We start from the raw sequence: 20,007 nt of genomic DNA on the forward strand, positions 1-20,007 counted from the left end.
AGCTCAGTGACTTTCACCGCTGTTATTGTGAAGGACAACAATGGCTCAGCCACGAATTGGTAGGCCACACAAGCTCACAGAATGGGAACTCTGAAGCACGTAGCGTGTAAAAATCATGTCCTCAGTTGCAACTCTCACTACCGAGTTCCAAACTGCCTCTGGAAACAACGTCAGCACAAGAACTGTTCGTCCTGAGCTTCATGAAATGGGTTTCCATGGCCGAGTAGCCACACACAAGCCTAACATCACCATGTGCAATGCCAAGTGTCGGCTGGAGTGGTGTAAAGCTTGTCGCCATTGGACTCTGGAGTAGTGGGATAGCATTCTCTGGAGTGATGAATCACGCTTCACCATCTGGTAGTCCGACGGACAAATCTGGGTTTGGCTACCTGCCCCAATGAATAGTGAGTGATAACTGTAAAGTTAAGTGGAGGAGTAATAATGGTCTGGAGCTGTTTTTCATGGTTCAGTTTGGGCCCCTTTGTTCCAGTGAAGGGAAATATTAATGCTACAGCATACAATTACATATTAGAAGATGTTGTGCTTCCAACTTTGTGGCAACAGTTTGGGGAAGGCCGTTTCCTGTTTCAGCATAACAATGCCCCCATGCACAAAGCAAGGTCCATACAGAAATGGTTTGTCGAGATCTGTGTGGAAGACGACAGGTAGCCTAGTGGTTAGAGCGTTGGGCCAGTAACCTACAGGTTGCTAGATCGAATCCCTGAGCTGACAAGGTACAAATCTGTTGTTCTACTCCTGAACAACAACAACAACATCATCATTGTAAATAAGAATTTGTTCTTAACTGACTTGACTAGTTAAATAAATAAAAACCTTGACTAGCCTGCAAAGAGCTCTGACCTCAACTCCATCAAGCACCTTTGGGATGAATTGGAAGGTTGACTGTGAGCCAAGCTCACTAATGCTCTTATGGCTTAATGGAAGAACATTTTCAACATCTAGTGGAAAGCTTTCCCAGAAGAGTGGAGGCTGTTGTAGCAGCAAAGAGGGGACCAACTCCATATGCCCATGATTTTATAATGAGATGTTCGACAAGCAGGTGTCCACATACTTTGTCATGTAGTGTAACTCAATATATTGCAGACTGTCCTGACAGCCACAGTTAATGGTCCCTCCCTGTGCCAGATGGATCGCGTGTGAATTCCAGAAGGCAGCTTGACTCGGAACTGGTTGGGATAGAATTATAACTGAACAACAGGATCGGCCTTGTCCCACTGGAGGCTTCATTTAGAAGTGTCAACAGATTAAACAAGCCAGTCCTGTTACAAGAATTATCCCTAATAAACACAGTGGGGGTGTCATCATAACCTTGTGCCCTTCGCTGACATAGTTCAAGCCATCATAGTAGTTTGCCTGTGATTGCTTTGCATCACTTGGTTTGACAAAGAAATGCTGCCTTTGTTCACATCAAATTATGATTTCAAGTGAGGTCAGGTGAGGTGAGAGCATTCAAATATATGCATGCTGCTAGGGTCCAGTCACTCTCATTGTTGTTGGTCATACTAATGTACGTAAATAATGGCTGTGGCTAGGTATGCAAACTCAGTGTGGATCACAATCTATACTGGTACATAGACTTTCCATAGACAATATCCAGCCTGGTGCTTCTACACCTGCATTGCTTGCTGTTTGGGGTTTTAGGCTTGGTTTCTGTACAGCACTTTGAGATATCAGCTGATGTACGAAGGGCTATATAAATAAATTTGATTTGGTCAGTATCCCATGTCAAAGTATCTTGATATAGTTCACAGTAAATAGTCAATGGCTTTTTATTTTGCTAATTTAACAATTCAGAGCAAACTCTGGCACTGGAGAGCATGCAGGCTTATATAACAGCCCCATGACTCAGCTAATTATGGCCCAGACTAAATCCCATGCTACATTTTATTTTAACATGGTCTGTTAATGATGCACTGGAATAAAAGCTTGAAGGTCGACACCTCTGGACCTTGAGTTGGAGAAGCCTGAACTAGGGCCTACTGGTCCTGGAAAAGGGAAATGCATCAACCAGATTTTCTGCATCATATTCAGATTACTACAGAGTATTGTTGTTTGGCCGTGTTTGTCACTGACTGCTAATATCAAACTCTTGGTAAATCCTTACTTTTGAGAACATTTCCGGACTACTTCCGTCCAATGAGAGTAGTCCACATACGGAACATGCAAGGGGCAGTGTTGAGGCACTTTTGAACAAAACAGATGAGCACTACAGTGTGTTACCACTGAAGCTGAGAGGGTAGACCAACGCAAACCGAGGGTAGCGCAAGGATTGGACTGGGTGAATGCAGCCCTCAACAGTGGCGATTGCGGCATTCTTTTCCACCATTTTTGGGGAGATAAGAGGACACCCAAAGTAACATGAACATTCGTCGAAGGGTCATGTTTCGTTCATAAGGCTAACAATTTACTATTCGTGTCATCAGGCAGTTATCTGAATGCATATTTCATAGTTGGCAAGCTGTATTTTTTTTCTTCTGAAATTGTTGACTTTTAAAAAGACTGAGGCGGCTGAGTAACGTTAAACGAAATAAGGAGCCGATAGTCCACCATGGATAACGCTCACACAAAGAGTGTTGAAGAAGTTTATTGCGATTTTTCTGTCAACGAAAGCACAGGACTTGGTTTGGACCAGGTGAAACGTCAGAAGGAGAAATGGGGCTCGAACGGTACGTTATCCTCGAGCTACACTTTTACTACTGGTACCGGTATTTAAGCTAACTATATTTCACTCGCAAGGGAACTAGATCAGGGTTTCCCAAACTCGGTCCTTGGCACTCCCCCGGTTTGGTTTTTGGTTTTTGTCCAAGCACTACAGTTTGATTCAAATAATCAAAGTTTGTGTAACCCTTGTCTAGATAACGTACGGTCATTTGTTATGGTGCTTTCAAGACAACGGGGGGAAAAAAATAGGTCAAATTTTATGGCGTCAGTGATCTTCACGTCTGAAAGTTGGGAGCTCGAGAAAGAGGCCCGAGTTCCCGACTTGGAATTCTGTTGGATAACCGTTCAACACGAATTTTCCCAGATGGAGCTCGTTCTTTTCCCGAGTTCCCACTGGTCTGAGATTTCCCAGTTCAGTTATTTTGAACGCGTCATTAGCTAAACGTCAGCACACACCCAGCTTGGTCATTGGTAGACGTCATTGTATACTACCTTGTGGGTTTCAATCTTACATTTACACATTTTACTGAACGAAGTAGTTACACGGGGTAATTGTCCAATTAGTTCATTTTCAAGGGTGCAAGACCGCTGCGCTGACCTGTGCATTTGGTCAGGATAGCCGCCCGCACAGGCCCATGTAGCTAGCTATAACGATGCTCGCTGGCTAACTATCGTTAGCTAAAACGAAAGCTGGTTTAAAGGATCCTGTGGTCTGTCGTTTTTGTAGATGGTTATTTAGTAGTATTCTGGTGGCACCACAAATTATGACGCCATGTGCGTATTGTAATGAGGAAGCCTTCAGAATAGAAGTCCGTAATGCAATGTGGGTAACTCATTCAAAATCATTAGCATTTTAGTCAATGGCAACTTTTATTTTGCCAACAAAATAATAAATAATTTATTAAAACAAATGTTTTAACTTCTTCATTATTGGTGTAAAAAAAAAAGAAGTAATTTGTTGACACTTTGGGCTATAGAGAACTTTTTTACCTGTCTCAACTAAAGTGTATTGGAAAATGCTCGGTAGGATCTTAACTAACCAAATATATGTAGTTTTTGAGGGGAATGTGTCATACATATCCAGAAGCACTTCGTTCTCCACTCCATCCATAGCTGAGACCTGTTTTCCATAGCTGAGACCATGTAAAGTCTATTACAGTGCATTATGATGGAGGTGGAGAACAAAGTGCTGCTGGATATGTATGACACAGTCCCCCTCCAAAACTACACACATTTGGTTAGTAAAGACCCTACTGAGTATTTTTCATCCCAGTGTATCTGAAACGGGTAGTAATGTGTTTTTTTTTCTCTCTCCACATCCCAAGTATCCCATATAGAGTGTTTTGCATTGCAGTAAATGGAGTTGGTGGAGTAAGGAGTTACCCGCACTATGTATTATACCTGTTGCCCAGCTTGAGACCAATTAAAGTTTTGCAGGCTCTATTGAGTAATTCCAATAACATGTGTTTTATTAAGTGCATTTCTTAAAATGTAGCCAACACAATAGCTTTCAACGTAGTACAATTTTATTTGTTACACGCACCAAATACAACGGGTGTAGACTTTACCGTGAAATGCTTACTTACGAGCCCTTTCCCAACAATACCGAGTTTTTGTAAAAGGAATTTTAACATAACGAAGCTATATACAAGGGGTACGAGGTAATTGAGATGATATGTACATGTATGTATGGGGTAAAAGTGACTAAGCACTGAGGATGGATAATAAACAGCAGCGTATGTGAAAGTGTGTGTGGGGGTAGAAGTTGTCCAGGAGGCTTGGCACTCTGGTATAGCTTGCTGTGTGGTAGCCAGGAGAACCGTCTATGACTTGGGTGACTGGAGTCTTTGACAATTTCTAGAGCCTTCCTCTGGCACCGCCTGGTATAGAGGTCCTGGATGGCATGGAGCTCGGTCCCAGTGATGTACTGGGCCGTACGTATTATCCTCTATAATGTCTTGCGGTCAGATGCCAAACAGTTGCCATACCAAGCGGTGATGCAGCCAGTCAAGATGCTCTCAGTAATGCAGCTGTAGAACCTTTTGATGTGCGGACCCATGACAAATCTTTTCAGTCCCCTGAGGTGAGAGCAGCGTTGTCGTGCCCTCTTCACGACTGTGTTGGTGTGTTTGGGCAATAATAGGTCCTTAGGGACGTGAACACAGAGAAACTTTCGACCCACTCCACCAAAGCCCTGTCGATGTGAATGGGGGCGTGCTCGGTTTTCTGTAGTCCACATACTTTTATTTTGAAAGTTTACACAAATTAAAGGTATTTTATTTTTACGGTTCCTGACCAATTGTGCTATTTTGTATTTTTTTGTTGTTGCTGATCTTAACTAAAAAAAATGAACATGAGCAAAAAGAGCTTCAGGACATCAGAACAGTGATCACTAACCTCGATTTGGATGAGGATTTGTACTTCAATGAGTCGGCGGCAAAGGACATACTCATCCCAGACCAGGCCCAAATCACAGACACTCGTAAAAGGAATAAACAGCTTTCTAGAGGTTGACGTGCGGGATACCTGACAAGACTACGTCGGCGAGTGGATAAACCGCTTCTACCCTCCGTTGTATTGGTGAACTTTCAGTCACTGGAGAATAAACTGGGCAAGCTCCATCAAGACTATCCTATCAATGTGAGCTGAAGAACTGTAATATCATGTGTTCTCAGGACATGGTTGGACATGGAAAATATAAATCGAGTTGTTTTTATCCACAGACAACGCAATCTCTACTGCACTCCGCACTGCCCTTTCCCACCTGGACTTCCTGACCCCAGGTGGTGAGGGTAGGCGGCAACAACATCCGCCACGCTAACCCTCAACGCAGGGGCCGCTCAGGGATGCGTGCTTAGTCCCTTACTGTACTCCCTGGCCGGGCACAACCGATGACATGGCGGTGGTAGGCCTGATCACCGACGATAATGAGACCGCATATAGGTAGGAGGTCAGAGATATACACAAGATTATATATTGGATGTCTGACAACTTTCAAGGTGACCTCTGAGAAGATGAGTTAAAAAGAATCCCTACACCACCATGAATTCAAACATTGAGTGGGCAATGTTCTTACCCTCTATGCTTTTGCTACCGTTAATGACTCAGCCAAACTCAAGGCTGTGGTTTCACGCAGTGAATGCAATTAAATTAAGTCCCTGTTTTTCAAATTCCTGGTGGCAATCTAAACCAGGACATAGGGGGTTAGTGGGAGTCATTGGGGTCGGTGGTAGTCAAAGCCGAGGTGGAGATCAACAAATTGCAATGCCATGTCATGATTGATTGTCAAAATGTAAGAACATTACTAAACCATTTTCCCTAATGGTGTGTTCTCTTTTCCCTGATGCACTTTGGATTGGACCATCTCAGAGCTACCTGCTGAAGAAGGTAACACTTGTTAAAAATAGTTGGTTGTAAAATTTAAACCTAATTCTGATATTTTCTCCAATTATTTGCAAAAGAGCTGATCTGATTGGTCAAAAGACTAATTTAGTGAAAAAATATCCAGAATGAGCTGCCTGTGTAATTTCATGTCATTTAACACCTTTCATTCTACAGGGAAGTCTCTATGGGAGCTTGTTGTTGAACAGTTTGAAGATTTACTTGTAAGAATTCTTCTGCTGGCAGCTTGTATATCTTTTGTAAGTATATCACCTGGACAATTTATTTTTCTTCTTCCTGAGATGGGGTTGAGGGCACACTAAATTTGGTACTGCTGCTGCTTGTCAGTTTTCCCCCTTTTCATAGGCTAGCCCTTGATATCAATCAACCAACATTTTACATTAGACAAGTATAGATTGATGTCTGTATTAGAAGCATGTCACTCTGGGGAATTTAGTCACAGTATTCTTGCTGTCACCGTAAAGGTTTAAATTAATATACTTTTGAATGCATTTGATTGCTTTGATTTATTATGTAGCTGTGTCAATCCTCTTATAAGCAAACACCTAAATCATCTGATCTTATGCTTGCTGTCTGGAGTTGCTGAAAAAAGCTAATGAGTAGGAGTGGGCTGTCTAATGGAAAGGGAAAGTTTGTTTGGCCTCTTGGCATGAGGTGTGGACAGCAAGTGCAAATGTCTTCTGTTTTTATGCCTCTGCTGAGGTTACATTCATAGATCAGGTGGCTAAACAGCTGAGAAGGCTAGCTACACATCTGAGGAATGGTGACAACAGCAGTTGCTTGAATCGAGTTGCTATCACCATGTGTCTAACAAGACATTTGAGTCGTCTTTAGCGTAATCACTTCTATCAGGGTTCTCACTGGTAGTTTGCCTTGTGTTTTGACATTTAACGTTACATCGTTATTGGTAGTAAGTTGCCTATACACAAGCTAAATGGTTTGGTGGAAATGTAACTGACAGCATGCAATGATCTAGCCTAAATTCCATAGTCCTACAGTATTATCACTGTACTGCTACATCTGTTTACTATTCATGTTCTTAGGTAGTGGACAGACGGATGTTTTTGCATTGGAAAATATAATGTCAGATACCATGCGCATTGATTTGAGGAGATGTGGTCCTTTTGAGGCCAATATGGAGGGTTCAAGAGCTGGAATCTATCATCCCGTGTGTGTGTGTGTGTGTGTGTGTGTGCGTGTGTGTGCGTGTGTGCGTGTGCGTGTGTGTGTGTGTGTGTGTGTGTTAGAGGAGCTGGTATGTAGTGTGCCCAGCCGTGCGATATGAAGGTGTCAGTGGCTGCTGTCCGGGGGACAGGGCACTACTGAAGACCAAATTTGGGCTCTTACCTTCAGTGAGAGGGCACACGCCAGATGAATGCACCATGCCCCTCACTCCCATACTTTTGGTCGGTGGTCAGATCTGATTGTGGGAGTAATAAAAGGCTAAAAGACAGTGAAATAAACTGGTGCAGCAGGTTGTTCATGATGGTGTCTGTGTTATGCAGAATTGTCTCGTTGAAGTGAATTTGTGTGCTCTTATTCTCAGCAGTTAAGAGAGACAATATTCAAATGAGTCCCACTCCCAGAAGAGTGTTTTTATCTCCTGTTTGTGAGAGAGGAGTAGTGCTGAGTTGGAGAAGAGCTTTACTAAATGCACAATGCGTGGGTTGTGATTGATTACAGAAGCAGTGGTGCTCCTGGTAACTGGTTTAATGTTTGTGGGGGGTTGGTTTGAGGTGGTAAGATGGTTGTCTGTTGGTTTCAACGGCTCATATTTGATATGCATACTGTGTATGATACTGAGGGCCATTGATTAATTTAGCCAAATGTACTGTTATGTGATGTGCTGACACCGATACAGCATTACAAATCCAGTCCATCTTTTATAAACTTTGTATCCTTACTATATTTTCTGTGTTTGATTGACAGTTTTGTAGTGCAAATGCAATTTATGTTACCATAAACCTCAATTAAATCTGGCAGCATGATTTAATTAAATTCTGGTTCAATAATCACCTCCTTATATTGCACAATGTTGAAGAAAAGTTTCAAATTAAATCATGTTGCCAGATTAAAATGAGGTTAATGGTTACTTTTAGCTTAACTTTTACATTTAAAAAAAGTAAATGTGACTGCCACTGCTAAGTTATTAATTAGTCATTCAGATTGTGTACTTCTACCATGTTTGGGTCCATTGGCAGGCATGGATGAAGTTTGTCTGTATTTTTAACAGCTATGCTTTCTCCATGACATTTAGCACAACCTTATTTCACATATTCATATTTCACTTCAATCATAGCTTTCTTAACACGATTATTTAAATTCATAGTTGTAAGTATGCAGGGGGAATAATGTTGGTACGTGCTCCTGTACTATGTGCAATAATGGATCATCTCGTTGTCTTGTTTACCGTTAGGTCTTGGCCTTATTCGAGGATGGAGAAGAAACAATCACAGCCTTTGTGGAGCCTTTTGTAATCTTACTCATTCTTATAGCCAATGCCATAGTGGGTGTGTGGCAGGTGAGCAACTCACATTACATCATTTTGACCTCTTTTACAGTATCTGGAATGTCCGTGTGGAGGTGCAATGACAAGTATTTAGAAACTCTTGTTGTGCTTGTATGCTGCTAGCTAGTGACTAGGCAAAACAGGCCACCATTAAAACGTTACAGGTAGGAGCATCCACAAATCTCATACATTCTGCATGCTGGTCACATGTCCGCTTTATGCTTAACTCTTATTAATGTCATGCTTTTCAATAGAAAGTAAATGGGCAGAGGAAGGAAGTGGGTCATTGACAACATTTGCGACAGTTTAGATGAGACCAAAGTGATAACCCCCCTCGCCCAGCCTTGACATGTCTGTTGCTTTGTTGATGTTTATACACAATGGTCCCTTAGCCATTCTCTAATCCATATTTGCAGTTTTTGCAAAGAGAACTCAGCCTGTAGCAACACAAAAAGGCTATATGCTCCCTTAGGATTTATTCATTCAGTCTAAACTCATGCATATTTCTGGCCTACGTGATTTCGTCCAGGAGAACTAGGTTACATTTCCTCAGCTGTCTGTCAACATAGATGGCATGTTTGTGAGCAAATGACCTTGAACATTTGAATCCAATCCATAAAGCATTTATGCGCAGCCATAGAATGAGCATAAAATATTGTCAATCACTCTGTTTCAAACAACAAGTTCATAGTTGTCTTTCTTACTCAGTTTTGATGCCCAATTTCTAGTGTCAGTTAGAATGTCTGTCACACTGGTTGACTTTGCCTACACTGTCAGGCAGCTCCTAGGAGGAATTTCCAAACCACTGTGTGCCATGGAGTAGACTCTAACATCTGTCCCTGTAGCCCTAAATTACCGTGCTCAATAGACAATAGGCTCTTTATTAACTTATATCAATCAGTAAAATGTCATTCATAAATCCCTTTTCACATAAACTGTTTTCACTAAGTGCTATACAGATTCCCAGCCTAAAACTCCAAAGATCAAGCAATGCAGAAGCACTTATATGTTGAAGCTGGTCAGGAAATGTGGACTTTAGAACCAAGCATTCTATTCCTCCAAGTTATTGAGTAAACACAAACGTGACATTGGCACAGTGTGTGGATTTTCTTATTTAGCTGTTCTCATAAATGTGACATTCCCCTATGACGCAGTGTTAACAACTTACACTTCTGTTTTCTTAAGTATAATCAGTACAGAAATTGACTATTTTCAGAGTGTAAAATATGCAAAGGGATCCCCTGGTCCTTGTCATGCACAATCTCAAAAATATTTCCTGTTGTCTGACTTTGTGGTTACATTTTTACAGCCACATCCATCAGAGTTAATGAAACAAAGTGGCATGGTTAGGCTGTTGAAGTGACAGATTGCGCCTTTTAAAGAAATCCCATATCTGCAGTTTGTGGGATGGTGAAAAGTCCAATAGGCTTATTTGATTTGAATTGGCTTCTAACATGTCATCAGATCATCTATTTCGCTATGTAATATGTAACCAAACAGTCAACGTTTCTAATCTACACAGGAACGCAATGCTGAGGATGCCATTGAAGCCCTTAAAGAGTACGAGCCTGAGATGGGCAAGGTCTACCGCCAGGACAGGAAGACCGTTCAGAGGATCAAGGCCAAAGAAATCGTGCCTGGAGACATCGTGGAGGTTGCCGGTAAGTTGGCCCTGTCTTTCTCAGTGCTGTAGGATGCATTAAACCCACATCATTTTTGGTGATTCAGTAATTTGGCTTATGAATAACCATTATTTAAGATTGAAGCAAAAACAGTTCTTAGTCTTCGTTAGGAAAAAAAGGACACTCCTTCTAATCTATTTTCACTTAAACCAGCATAGTTTGACTCCTCACTCGGGTACATTTTATTTTTAACTGGACTCGTGAATCCAGGCATGGTTAGGCTTACATTTTAACAGAGAAATCTAATTTAAATTGCCCTCTCCCCCAGTCCCACTGCAGAGGTGACACTCTACATGAGAGGTGTATTTTGGGATGTTTCTATTAACCCATTGTACTAAAGGACTAGGCACTAGTGGTGTTAAGGACCTCTCGAAACACATGAGCATGTTTCCTAGGGTGCTAAACTCACGAAGGTACACGGCACACCACCTTGACGAGGCTCCCATTGTGTTCAACCATAGCGCCATGCTAGCACATTCCCATTGGAGCGGGTAAACTGAACCTCGGAGTGGCTCATCTCTCACGTTTCCTGGTATGAGCCTGGTATGACTTACCCCAAGTCGGTGACTTTAGTAGCGAGAGAGACGTTTCTGATTGATTTTCAGAGGAATTGTTTCCTGAAAAGCATGTGGCTGCAGTGCAGCAGGGGATGGACATAGATGTAGTCAACTGATGTGCAGTAAAATACTGGAGTCCTTGAAGCGCTAATGTTATCATGGTACTTGGTTTAACCCTAAGCCACTGAGGTGATACTGTGTTTTTCTGTGCATAGTGGTGGGTTTTATTTTTAGCCTGTCTAGATTATGGAATCATGGTGTATTTATAGCAGGCAGTGACGGTAGATCCTTTCTGGGGAAAAGTGATGCTGTGTATGACGTGGGACTCCAAACTCACCTTGAGAAGGGCACCGGCAGCACAGTGCATTTGCTGCTTGCTCGTTTCTATGAAACCTATTGTTTTAGAGTGACGGAACATTTGGTTTGGGGGTTAATGTTTAACAATACCTTCATGATGGTATGGTTATCAAAGTGGATCCTGGATGTATTCGTGCGTGTTCTGTATATTTGCCTTTATTTGTTGCACAGAAATCCTTGGCTGGTCCTTGCTGTGTAAAAATATGATTGAGTATAGGCGTCATTAGTTGTGTAGAGTGAAGGTCGCTTATGGTTTTGCTGTATGTATGACTCTCTTCAAGGGAACAGTTGGCAAAGCAGATATTGTCAGAGTGATGCATTGTGGAGGCTGTCAGGTGGAGATTGAGAATGTCACCTAAGCTTAGAGAGCACATTGGGGAAATCCTGCAGAGCCTTTTCAGATTGGTTTCTGTGAGGCTCCTTTCTGAATGTTTGCCCAAATCCCCAGTGTGACCCCCTGCCATGCAGGAAGGCTGGTCATGACGCAGATGCCAGCTTACTGCTGAGGCAGAGGACGTAGGCTGCGCTGACTGGCTGAGCTGTGAGCAGAATACTAAACGGGCCAATCTCGGGCCCTGCCTGTCAGGGTACCACTGTGTGCCCTGACACAGCCAGCCTCCCGCTCCACTTGTCGATGTGTTTATTACACATAGCTAGTAGTCATCAACATAATGTGTCTATAGCCAGAGGTGTTGCAGTTCCACGGGACTGAGGAGAGTCTGGTCTGGTCCCTGGCTGGTGTATGTTCAGTACAGTAAGGGCCCAGATACTGATGGGGCAAGTCTGTGTGGGGGGGGGAAATCTCAACTGCTTCTATTGTTTGAACAGCAAGATGACCTTGTAGGGAAGTCTGTGTCAGTGGTGGATCGCGATCTCACCCCCGCCCACCTCCAAGCCCAACACACAGAGACCCTACCCATCACTACTCTCCATGGCCTGGGATTCCAGACACTCAGCATGGCATTTTGTGTGGCCTGCTGTGGGGTCTTTTGGAAAGTGTCTGGTCCAGCCAGGTATTTGCTGTCCCCAGCTTGTCTGCAGGTGGCACAATGGCTGTCTGGGACTTAGATGAATAAGGTGGAGGGATCTGTATGTTACTGCATCAGCATCCCCTTTTCAAGTTCAATCTGCTGTTCATTTAGCCCTGGGCTAGGTTTCCCGATAGCGATGGAACTTAGGGAGTGTTTTAACAATGCACCTTTGCTACAAGGGCTGAAGATGTAACATGCATTTCCATAAACACCACGTAGAGAGAGTGTTTAAGAAGTGAGTCATTGGAGCATGTAGCTACTGATAGGATCGAAAGATCAGATCAGCTTTCTCCATTCAAATCTTACCTTAGCATTAGAATTGTGCCACAATACTGACGACGAATAAGCTCCTAGAGATATTATCACCTATGGCTTCAAATATTGAGGTGGCTTATTCTAATGCTTAGCCTATAATAATGCACTAAATCAAGATTTGGCACAATTTTACGCGCATGTTACGCATCATGAAGTGTATCGAGGCAATTTTTATACAGTAGCCTACAATTAGCAAAATAGAGCTCAATATTATTTAAATATAGTGTCTTCAAAGTAATAGATTTTCTCACCAATCTACACACAATACCCCATAACGACAAAGTGAAAACGTGTTTTTCAAAATAAAAATGCAAATTCTTTTTTTTTTAATAACACATTTACATACAGTGGGACAAAAAAGTATTTAGTCAGCCACCAATTGTGCAAGTTCTCCCACTTAAAGATGAGAGAGGCCTGTAATTTTCATCATAGGTATACTTCAACTATGACAGACAAAATGAGGGAAAAAAATCCAGAAAATCACATTGTAGGATTTTTTATGAATTTATTTGCAAATTATGGAGAAACTTTTATTATTCACCAAATACTTATTTATCTCAGTACTTTGTTATATACCCTTTGTTGGCAATGACAGAGGTCAAATGTTTTCTGTAAGTCTTCACAAGGTTTTCACACACTGTTGCTGGTATTTTGGCCCATTCCTCCATGCAGATCTCCTCTAGAGCAGTGATGTTTTGGGGCTGTTGCTGGGCAACACGGACTTTCAACTCCCTCCAAAGATTTTCTATGGGGTTGAGATCTGGAGACTGGCTAGACCACTCCAGGACCTTGAAATGCTTCTTACGAAGCCATTCCTTCGTTGCCCGGGCGGTGTTTTTGGGATCATTGTCATGCTGAAAGACCCAGCCACGTTTCATCTTCAATGCCCTTGCTGATGGTAGGCTTTGTTACTTTGGTCCCAGCTCTCTGCAGGTCATTCACTAGGTCCCCCCCGTGTGGTTCTGGGATTTTTGCTCACCGTTCTTATGATCATTTTGACCCCACAGGGTGAGATCTTGCGTGGAGCCCCAGATCGAGGGAGATTATCAGTTGTCTTGTATGTCTTCCATTTCCTAATAATTGCTCCCACAGTTGATTTCTTCAAATCAAGCTGCTTACCTATTGCAGATTCAGTCTTCCCAGCCTGGTGCAGGTCTACAATTTTGTTTCTGGTGTCCTTTGGTAGCTCTTTGGTCTTGGCCATAGTGGAGTTTGGAGTGTGACTGTTTTAGGTTGTGGACAGGTGTCTTTTATACTGATAACAAGGTCAAACAGGTGCCATTCATACAGGTAACGAGTGGAGGACAAAGCACTGCTTAAAGAAGAAGTTACAGGTCTGGGAGAGCTAGAAATCTTGCTTGTTTGTAGGTGACCAAATACTTATTTTCCACTAATTTGCAAATCAATTCATTAAAAAAATCCTACAATATGATTTTCTGGATTTTTTTTCTCTCATTTTGTCGGTCATAGTTGAAGTGTACCTATGATGAAAATTGCAGGCCTCTCTCATCTTTTTAAGTGGGAGAATTTGCACAATTGGTGGCTGACTAAATACTTTTTTTGCCCCACTAAGTGTTCATAGCCCTGAGTCAATACATGTTAGAATCCCCTTCGGCAGTGATTACAGCTGAGAGTCTTTCTGGGTAAGTCTCTAAGAGCTTTGCACACCTGGATTGTACAATATTTGCACATAAATAATTATTCAAGCTGTCAAGTTGGTTGTTGATCATTGCTAGACATAGATTTTCAAGCAGATTTAAGTTACAACTGTAACTCGGCCACTCGGAACACGTTGAGGCTTCACTGTCTTCTTGGAAAGCAACTCCAATGTAGATTTGGCCTTGTGTTTTAGGTTTTTGTCCAGCTAAAAGGTTAATTTGATCTGTTTTGAAATCAGACTGAACCAGGTTTTTCTCTAGGATTTTGCCTTGCTTATTAGCTCTACGCGGTTTCTTTTTTATCCTAAACTCCCTAGTCCTTGCCGATGACAAGCATACTTATAACATGATGCAGCGACCACTTTGCTTGAAAATATGAAGTGGTACTCAGTGATGTGTTGGATTTTCCCCAAGTATAACGGTTTGTATTCAGGACATAAAGTTAATTTCTTTGTCACATTTTTTGCAGTTTTACTTTAGTGTTTTATTGCAAACAGGATGCATGTTTTGTAATATTTTTATTCTGTACAGGCGTCCTTTTCACTCTGTCATTTAGGTTAGTATTGTGGAGTAACTACAATGTTGGTCCATTCTCAGTTTTCTCCTATCACATCCATTAAACTCTAAATGTTTTAAAGTCACCATTGGCCTCTGAGCGATTTCCTTCTTCTCTGGCAACTGAGTTAGGAAGGATGCCCGTATCTTTGTAGTGACTGGGTGTATTCATACACCATCCAAAGTGTAATTAATAACTTCACCATGCTCAAAGGGATATTCAATGTCTTGTTTTATTTTTACCCATCTACCAATAGCTGCCCTTTGTGAGTCATTAAAACTTCATTGGACTTTGTGGTTGAATCCGTTTTGAAATTCACTGCTTAACTGAGGGACCTTAAAGATAATGAGTGGGATACAGAGAGTCTACCAAATTGTATTTATATGGTTTTTACAAACCATTCAAATAAAAGTACTTGTTTTGGACAACAACAAAAAAACACAGATTATTTTAAATACTAGATACTCAAATACACATGTATTTGAACCCAGGTCTGGTATCAACCAACAGTTATTAAGCCACTGCAATTTTCTGAATGTTGTTTTTACATTGCCCTCGCGTTCAAGTGGCAGCTAATCCTGAGGCATGTCCTGCATTGACTGCTGGGAATCTGCGCTATGCTGTCTTGTTCTAGAATTGGTTGTAAAGGGGAAGACATGCTGGTCTGACCCTGGAGAGACTCTTAAGCGGAGCCACTAACAAGGAAGAGGCTGACAATGGGAAACATTAGTACCCTTCAGAGTTTCTTCTTTCAGAATACATTACTGTGGTCAGACTGTAGCATTGTACACAGCTTCTCATGGCCACATGTGGAACAGTGCATTAGAATATTAAGAAGACTGCTGTGTGGAGAGGGAAGGCAGGACGAGTTATCAACACCCTTTTCATTAAGCTAAGTAGAGGGTTTAATTACAACCTTTTCATGGTGTTAATGGCAACAATGCACTGGGATCGGACATCCAGAGAGGTCTTTAGCGATCCATTTCAATGTCTGAATAAAAATATTTGTCTAGTGTATGATGTGTCCCAGCATATAGAGGCCATAGAGAGTTTGAAGGCATGTTGACCCCTGACCTCTGCTCTTCCTTCCTATCTCCCAGCAGAACGCTGTTAGTCGGGCAGCATCTGGTCTACATCTCACACAGCATAGGCCGCTGGTCTTAATCTAGGTGTCACGTGGCTCCGTCGCAGTGTCCTGTTGCCACCGCAACCAAACCTGGCCCAGGACAGGACATGGTGGTCTGTTTGTAGTGTACTGTACTGTCCTACACAAAGCCCTGTTCTGTTGGTTATGAGAGGAGACTGGAGATCTCAGTACACCCACTGAAAACAGGAAGTAGAGATTAAAGCCAGACACATGGTTGTTACTCCAACTAGCTTTAGGCTAGTGTTCATGGTCTCTCATGCTCTTTTTTTCCTTTTCTAATTTTCTCTGATTCAACAAGTTCTTTGGCCTTTTGAATTGTTAGTGTACTGTACACTTGGTTAGTGGTGAATGCTTTCTAGACAAGAACAGCTGGTTAAGAGCACTTGAAGAGTTCTAGGACGTAGTTCGCCGTCAAGTGCTTCTAAAATAGCCTAATCAGAATGAGCTATTTAAACCTTTTGTTGTAGCTGCCATACGCACCTGCATCCTCAGGATTGTCCACAGAGAAACCTGCCGTGTCATGCAGTCATACACAGCAGGGCCTGTGTCAGTCTGTCAGCGAAAGCAGTTTTTCTGTCTTCCTAGTGTGGCAGCCTTGCTTGGACCCAATCCACAGTTGTAAAGAAGGGCACCTCTGGAAGTCATGTCTGGCACTGGTTCACAGACTCTTGTGTCTGTGCCGCTTGTTGCTACGCGGCCTGTCTCAATCTCCTCGGCGTGGAGAATCACTTGTTGGCAAGCCTTGGGGTGAAAAGGTGTTCATGTTTGAGGAGACTTTTGGCCTGGTACCAAGTAGGACGTTGACTTAAAGGGATAGCTGATGTATTCACACACACTTCATCCAGAGCAGGCCTGCAGACCTGGCTCACTGCACCAGGACAATCTTACGTGTTTTGTACCCCCATAAGGACATCAAGTGTTATTGTAATTGGCTTTACTCCCTGTAGTCACCAGTGTTTCTTAAAACATTTGAATGTGTCTTGGGACAGGAAGTGTTGCACAACCCTAAGGATGTGGCCGTTATGGGGGGGAAACGTTTGACTGTGGTCATGTTTTCTTACAATCTGACGCCAAGCTGAACTGAATTTTGAAACTCCTCCCAAATGTGTTATCTTTCTTTGGCCTGTAGATAATATTCTGTAACTGTTTGCCTTTGTCTGAATAGCTTTCAAGTGAGCCTGATGATAATTTGATGTTGCAGCCCATCCAAGGCCAATCCATTGCATACTTCCCTCTGTGAGTTAGGTCTCCTGACCTTTTCAGAAGTGAAACACATTGTTCCATATTTAGACAGTTGAAAGATGCCATTGAGCTCTACACAATTATTTCTGAGAAAAGCTGTCTCTCTCTCTCTCTCGCTCTCTCGCTCTCTCGCTCTCGCTCTCTCATATGATTGGCCCATGTCCACTGATGGTCCAGAACTCCTGGCACCAGTGTCAGCATTAATATGGCCTGACACACACACCCAACTGCTCGCATCTTTCTCTCTCTGAGCCAAGGCCTTGTTGGTGTTGAGGCTTGTGTGTCTAGCTTTAATATGTGACAGCTTAGGGACACCCGCTTGTTAATTTGAAGGTTTGAAAACAAGGAGTTTGAGGTTAAAGCGTGTACTGTGTGTTAAGCGCCACTCCTGTTGCGTCAATGAGTTTTGGAAAATGGGGCTCCATGTCTGAGTGACAGCAGCTGGTATTATCTCCTCCACCTCTTCCTGTGCAGTGGGGAGGACAGGAAAGTAGCTGGCATTTAAACCAATCAATCAAATATTTTATAACGCCTTTTTACATCAGCAGTTGTCACAAAGTGCTGAAACAGATACCCAGCCTAAAACCCAAAGAAGCAAGAAGTGCAGAAGCACAGTGGCTTGGAAAAGCTCTCTAGAAAGGCAGGAACCTAGAGGAACCAGGCTCCGATGGGTGGCCAGTTCTCTTCTGGCTGTGCCAGGTGGAGATTAGAACAATACATGACCATTAAGGCCAGATCGCTTGGACAGCTCATTGGGGGAACATATTTAAATAGTTTTCCCATTTTTGGCTGTGCGTATTGTTCATCCCATGCTATTTTTCTCTCCTCTCAAGGGCACAGGGGGGGATCGGATTAGTTTACTGTCTGTTCAGTCCTGAAAAGGAATCCTGACGTTCATGAACATGTTTCTCTTCCCTGTGGCTTCCACCAGTCTCCCTCAATCACCCAGATTGGCCATATTATTCCAATACTCACTGTGTGTCTTGATAAGAAAGGGCATGATTGAATACATTTTAATACCATGTTAAGTCTCCAGGTCTGTGAGAGCCAATATATGTGTTTTTCTGTAGAACTGTGCCCTGCAGCATTTATGTACTAATAGGTTGCAGAATCAGGTCGCCACAATTCAGATGTGGCCCAAATTGTCTGTCTCCTTTGGGAAGGGCCTTTTTATGGCTCACCGGTCCTCTGTTTCCTCATGCTGCTCTGGCTCTCCTCTCTCCGCTACAATAGAAGCCCAGTACTCTGCCTCTGTGTGGCACAGCAACCAACCCTGAAATGAGCTATAGTCTGTCAGTTAACACTGATGCTGAATAAATGACTTCTCTATTTCAGAGAACGGCTGGGTGGTTTTCAAGGTCCAATGATCTAAGCACTCTGCAGGATCGGTATTTTTTATAATGTTCTGCTTTTAGTATTGGCTTCGACTTGAATATGACTTTGCACATCCACAACCAGTTTACTTGTCTTGAGACCTGTAACTGTATAGTATCTGTTGTGTGCTGCTACAATGACTCAACGTTTATGGAGGTCATGTGAATTATCTGTCTAGTTTTCCCTGCTTGCAAAATGTGCAATGCATCATTGTCCGTCTATGATGTTTTTTAAATCTGTGTGCCTCTAATTCTGTCTTTTATGTCTGGTTTCCCCTTCGCTAGTTGGAGACAAGGTTCCTGCAGACATCCGTCTTACATCCATCAAATCTACAACCCTGAGAGTAGATCAGTCCATCCTGACCGGTAAGACACACGGCTGTTTGCTGCATTGTGTTTTTCTATACCGAACAAACTTAGGCTACTCTACATCTCTAGTCAAAATAGACAAACTGTCTTACTCTAAAAGCATAACAAAACTCTCTCTTCCTGTGTAATGACATTGTATGCTAATGTCAGGTGTTCTACAGCTGTCTTTGCTGAGTATGAGCTCCTCAGAGCCTGCAAGCATATTGTATGACTCACTTTTAATTGTCGCCTGCCACATGTTTATTTGACTGTATTCCACATAGGCAAACTTGAACTGTTTATTCCTCCTCCAGAACCAAGTTATTCCAAACGTCATTTGATTGGAGAGTCATGTCCCTAACACATCACCTCCATAGACTGGTAATATTGTAATAGGCGAGGAATGTAGGAGTCCGTTCAAACCCAACTGCTCAGCCCCACCTCACAACAAAAGTTTGTTTTACTTTAGCTTATCAAAATAAGACTTATTAATAATTGAATATCATGACACCGTTTAATTAACCGAGTTCACCTCCTCTGAGTCTAGAGCCAGGGTTTCCACTTGATCCACATTATGATCAGAGGCTGTGCCCTGCACCATGCGCACCAAGAGCCATGAATGTTACACATTGATTGTGGAGTGGGAGTCTATGATTTGAAGTTGATAAGAGTTTTTCCCCGAGGCTTTAGACACAGCCAAAGGGAAATCAGTGTGATACGTGACCTGCGCTGCTCTCTGCTGTGTGATTCCAGGCGAGTCGGTCTCTGTCATCAAGCACACGGACCCAGTGCCTGACCCTCGAGCTGTCAACCAGGACAAGAAGAACATGCTCTTCTCCGTAAGCAACACTCTTCTCTCTTCACTCCTTACTGCTCCTTGTAGCGGCTGTGTGGTGATTGAACTCTCCAACATCAGCTCGTAGTTTGAGATTCTCCTTCAGTCACTTGTTTCAGTCAAGCTCAATGGAGTTGAAGAACATGCTTGATGCAGGTATCCCTTAACTTTCCTAAACGTCATTAACAAATTATGCCAGCAACACTCAATATCAAAAATGTACTTAAAAATACAGACCCTGCTATTTTATTTTGGTTTGTAAATATAGTTAGAATATTCTATCTAGTCTGCTCTCCTCAAGCGTGTGTGATTT

The 20,007-nt window shown here is 42.5% G+C and overlaps 1 protein-coding gene across 2 annotated transcripts in view; it reads left to right on the forward strand.

The window, feature by feature from the left end:
• The first annotated feature begins 2,219 nt into the window (after window positions 1-2,219).
• Window positions 2,220-20,007, forward strand: part of LOC118393077 (sarcoplasmic/endoplasmic reticulum calcium ATPase 2-like) — a 30,456-nt gene continuing 12,668 nt past the window's right edge. The window contains exons 1-7 of one of the 2 annotated variants that reach the window (XM_035785341.2): window positions 2,220-2,687; window positions 6,052-6,069; window positions 6,241-6,323; window positions 8,501-8,605; window positions 10,116-10,254; window positions 18,797-18,877; window positions 19,613-19,698. In XM_035785341.2, coding sequence (XP_035641234.1) covers window positions 2,570-2,687; window positions 6,052-6,069; window positions 6,241-6,323; window positions 8,501-8,605; window positions 10,116-10,254; window positions 18,797-18,877; window positions 19,613-19,698 — 630 coding nt within the window. In that variant the 5' untranslated portion in view covers window positions 2,220-2,569. The remainder of the gene's footprint in view (window positions 2,688-6,051; window positions 6,070-6,240; window positions 6,324-8,500; window positions 8,606-10,115; window positions 10,255-18,796; window positions 18,878-19,612; window positions 19,699-20,007) is intronic. The other variant, XM_035785342.2, reaches the window with a different exon arrangement.

This window comes from Oncorhynchus keta, chromosome 14 (genome assembly GCF_023373465.1).
Source record: "Oncorhynchus keta strain PuntledgeMale-10-30-2019 chromosome 14, Oket_V2, whole genome shotgun sequence".
Classification (NCBI taxonomy): domain Eukaryota; kingdom Metazoa; phylum Chordata; class Actinopteri; order Salmoniformes; family Salmonidae; genus Oncorhynchus; species Oncorhynchus keta.